This window comes from Etheostoma spectabile, chromosome 9, assembly GCF_008692095.1.
Source record: "Etheostoma spectabile isolate EspeVRDwgs_2016 chromosome 9, UIUC_Espe_1.0, whole genome shotgun sequence".
In the NCBI taxonomy this organism is placed as follows: domain Eukaryota; kingdom Metazoa; phylum Chordata; class Actinopteri; order Perciformes; family Percidae; genus Etheostoma; species Etheostoma spectabile.
In genome coordinates, this window is record NC_045741.1 from 16,654,040 (window position 1) to 16,656,722 (window position 2,683).

At 44.2% G+C, this 2,683-nt stretch overlaps 1 protein-coding gene across 1 annotated transcript in view; it reads right to left on the reverse strand.

Annotated features, from left to right (window-relative positions):
- Nucleotides 1-2,051: 2,051 nt before the first annotated feature.
- lim2.2 (lens intrinsic membrane protein 2.2) overlaps nucleotides 2,052-2,683 on the reverse strand; it is a 3,547-nt gene continuing 2,915 nt past the window's right edge. Inside the window, exon 5 of the mRNA XM_032525752.1 lies at nucleotides 2,052-2,233. Coding sequence (XP_032381643.1) covers nucleotides 2,163-2,233 — 71 coding nt within the window. The 3' untranslated portion in view covers nucleotides 2,052-2,162. The remainder of the gene's footprint in view (nucleotides 2,234-2,683) is intronic.

Consider the following 2,683-nt stretch of genomic DNA (forward strand, 5'->3'; position numbering starts at 1 on the left):
GCTACGCTATTGGGTTTATCCTTCGCGCATGCGCAGTCGTGAAGATTTTCTTTCCCGCCCTAGCGTCCAGCTCGGGCCTCAACTACGTCCGCATTTACTGCATAATACAAGCGGACCCGTTGTTCGACTCCCAAACTCATCTTTTTCTTCAACTAATGTTCTAGAGCAGGTGGCCCGGACCTTAGAGGCTACGCCTATACTAATAGAATCTGGAGTTACCAAAGTAACTAACGTTCTATTTCGTATAGGCTTCGCCCTCTAAGGGCTACGCTATTGGGTTAGGGCGAAGCTGATGTAGTCAATGCCACCTGCGGCACAAGGTCCACAAGCCAAACATACACCACATTGCCCCCGCAACAGTGTACAGAGGCTAGTCAGAGTCATTCTTCTGACAAAGCCTGCCCTGCCAATGGCGTGGCCGGAAAGGTTCATGAGGCCCGCAATATGATGCAGTAGTACAATGATTAAGGGGGGGTGAAGCGTGATTGATCCTGTCGCGCATGCAACGGAGAGACATGATTACCTCCATGCATGCAACATGATTATGACAACGTATTAGATAAGAGCTGTGTCTCACAGAAATACCCCAGATACAGGAGGGGTGAGACAGCAGAGCAGGGTCATTGCAGCACTAGGCGTGAAGGAGATTGGCGACAAACAAGGCATCCGCTTTTTTTTTTTTTTTTTTTTTTTTTTTAAGCACATTCAGCGCGGCATTACTCGTCACTGACTGTGGACAGAACCGCATGAGATATGGAAGATTCAGACATATCTCGCAGATAAAAGCGGATGAAGGGGCACGGAGAAGCCCAAGAAGCTGCCGCGCAAATGTCGGCTACTGCCATGCCTTTAAATAGAGCCGCAGACGCCGACAAGCCCTCGTAGAATACCCCTAATGTCTTGGGGGGTCTTTCCCTTCCACTATACCTGGGTAATAGCCTCGCACGCCAGCGAGACAGACGCTGTTTTGAGAGGGCTGAACCTTGGGAGTGTTCTCTAAATGCACAAACATGCTGAGTTTTCCTGATATTTGCCGTGCGTAAAACTGTGTGACAGAGCGGCACCGGACACAACCGGTGGGAAGCCTCCTCCGCACCGTTAGCGTGAGGTGGGGGAAAAAAACCCTCGAGGAAAAACACCCTCGACGAAAAAACTAGATAAAGTCTTCGGTGTGAAGGAGGATTTGGCTGTAAGGTGGCTGCGCTCCCCTCCCCTCTAATGGAGAGGCGACGAGAAACTGACATGCACATAAATCACTCACTATTTTGGCCGACGTTAGGGCAAGAGAGTGCTGTCTTAACGACAGCATTCTGACGAAGCCGTTGCCAAAGGGCTCCAAGGGGGGTGCCCCAGAGCCCGAGCACGCAAGAGCTAGGTCCCATTGGGGCGAGGGATAAACCCAATAGCGTAGCCCTTAGAGGGCGAAGCCTATACGAAATAGAACTTACTAGGATATTTTAGAACTGAAAAGTCAAATGTAACTTTTTTATTGTAAAAATATACTTAGATTCTATCAATGACCCGAGGTCCCTAAGTGATCTAACAAGTGTGAGTAATGTTAACTCACTTTGTCAAACAGGCCTGATGTATCGTGTGTGTGTGTGTGTGTGTGTTACAATACCATAATTCAGTGGAGAGTCACTAGATGCAGACAATACAGCAGAAATCTACACTACATTATGAATTGGCATTTGAATTGTGATTAGTGGCACACATCAGCCATAGATTGTTACAGGAAGTCCTTGCATGTTTTAGCTAAACCTATAGTAGTTCATTTGTTATTTCAGATAGTGATGTTAAAATATAATAAATTAAAAGTAGTAAGTTTCTCACATTCCATTGTTTTGTCTGGATAAATAAAATTGATCAGTGACCTAACAAATTCTGTTTTATGGGGTTGGGTGGTCTTGAGTATTGTAGTAGTGTTTAAACATTTGCTCGAGGTGTATGGTGGCAAAAAAGCAGATATGACAATTCACCCTGGATAAATAAGGTAAGATGTTTTCTAAAGTTTGGTGTCAACATAAAAAACATGATTGTCAGTAAATTAGAGTTGCAGTGAAACCACACAGGAGTCAATGATTTCTATTTATTCCATTCTAGGTACTCAAACGCAGCAGTGACATCCATTGGAACGGTCCTTATCAGCGAGCTCCTCTTGTTTAGCTGTCCTGGTTATTTGAAGGAGCAGGTTCTGCAGTGGTCCGCTGGTAAGCACAGAGCTGGAACACACCTGGAAAATAAATCAAAAAGCCGAAGTAGTTAGGCAACAAAGTAATCTCCAAATGTAACTGACAGTTTAATTCATAAATTACATCCATCTCATGATCAATTATTGTTTTCAAAGAAAGTGACAGTTGGCAGAGTGGAGAGGATTTATCCAGTTTAACTAAGTTGTGGATCATTGTTAGTTTTATTTAAGACTGAGACTTTGAAGTCTTACACATTGTAGCTTTAAATACTTAAATTACTGTAAAACACTTTAAAGTTTGGCTTATTTGGGAGCCCACTGGTTAAATGCAGATTCATGGCCGCCGCCTCTGTGTAACCATGTAATCTAAAGTAGTTTTTCAATGAACAACATCATTCAATTGTTAGATCCTGATGTACAATACAGTGTTCGGCCGAGTCCCATGACATGGTGCCCTTTGGATGCTCTTATATAGACCTTAGTGGTCCCCTA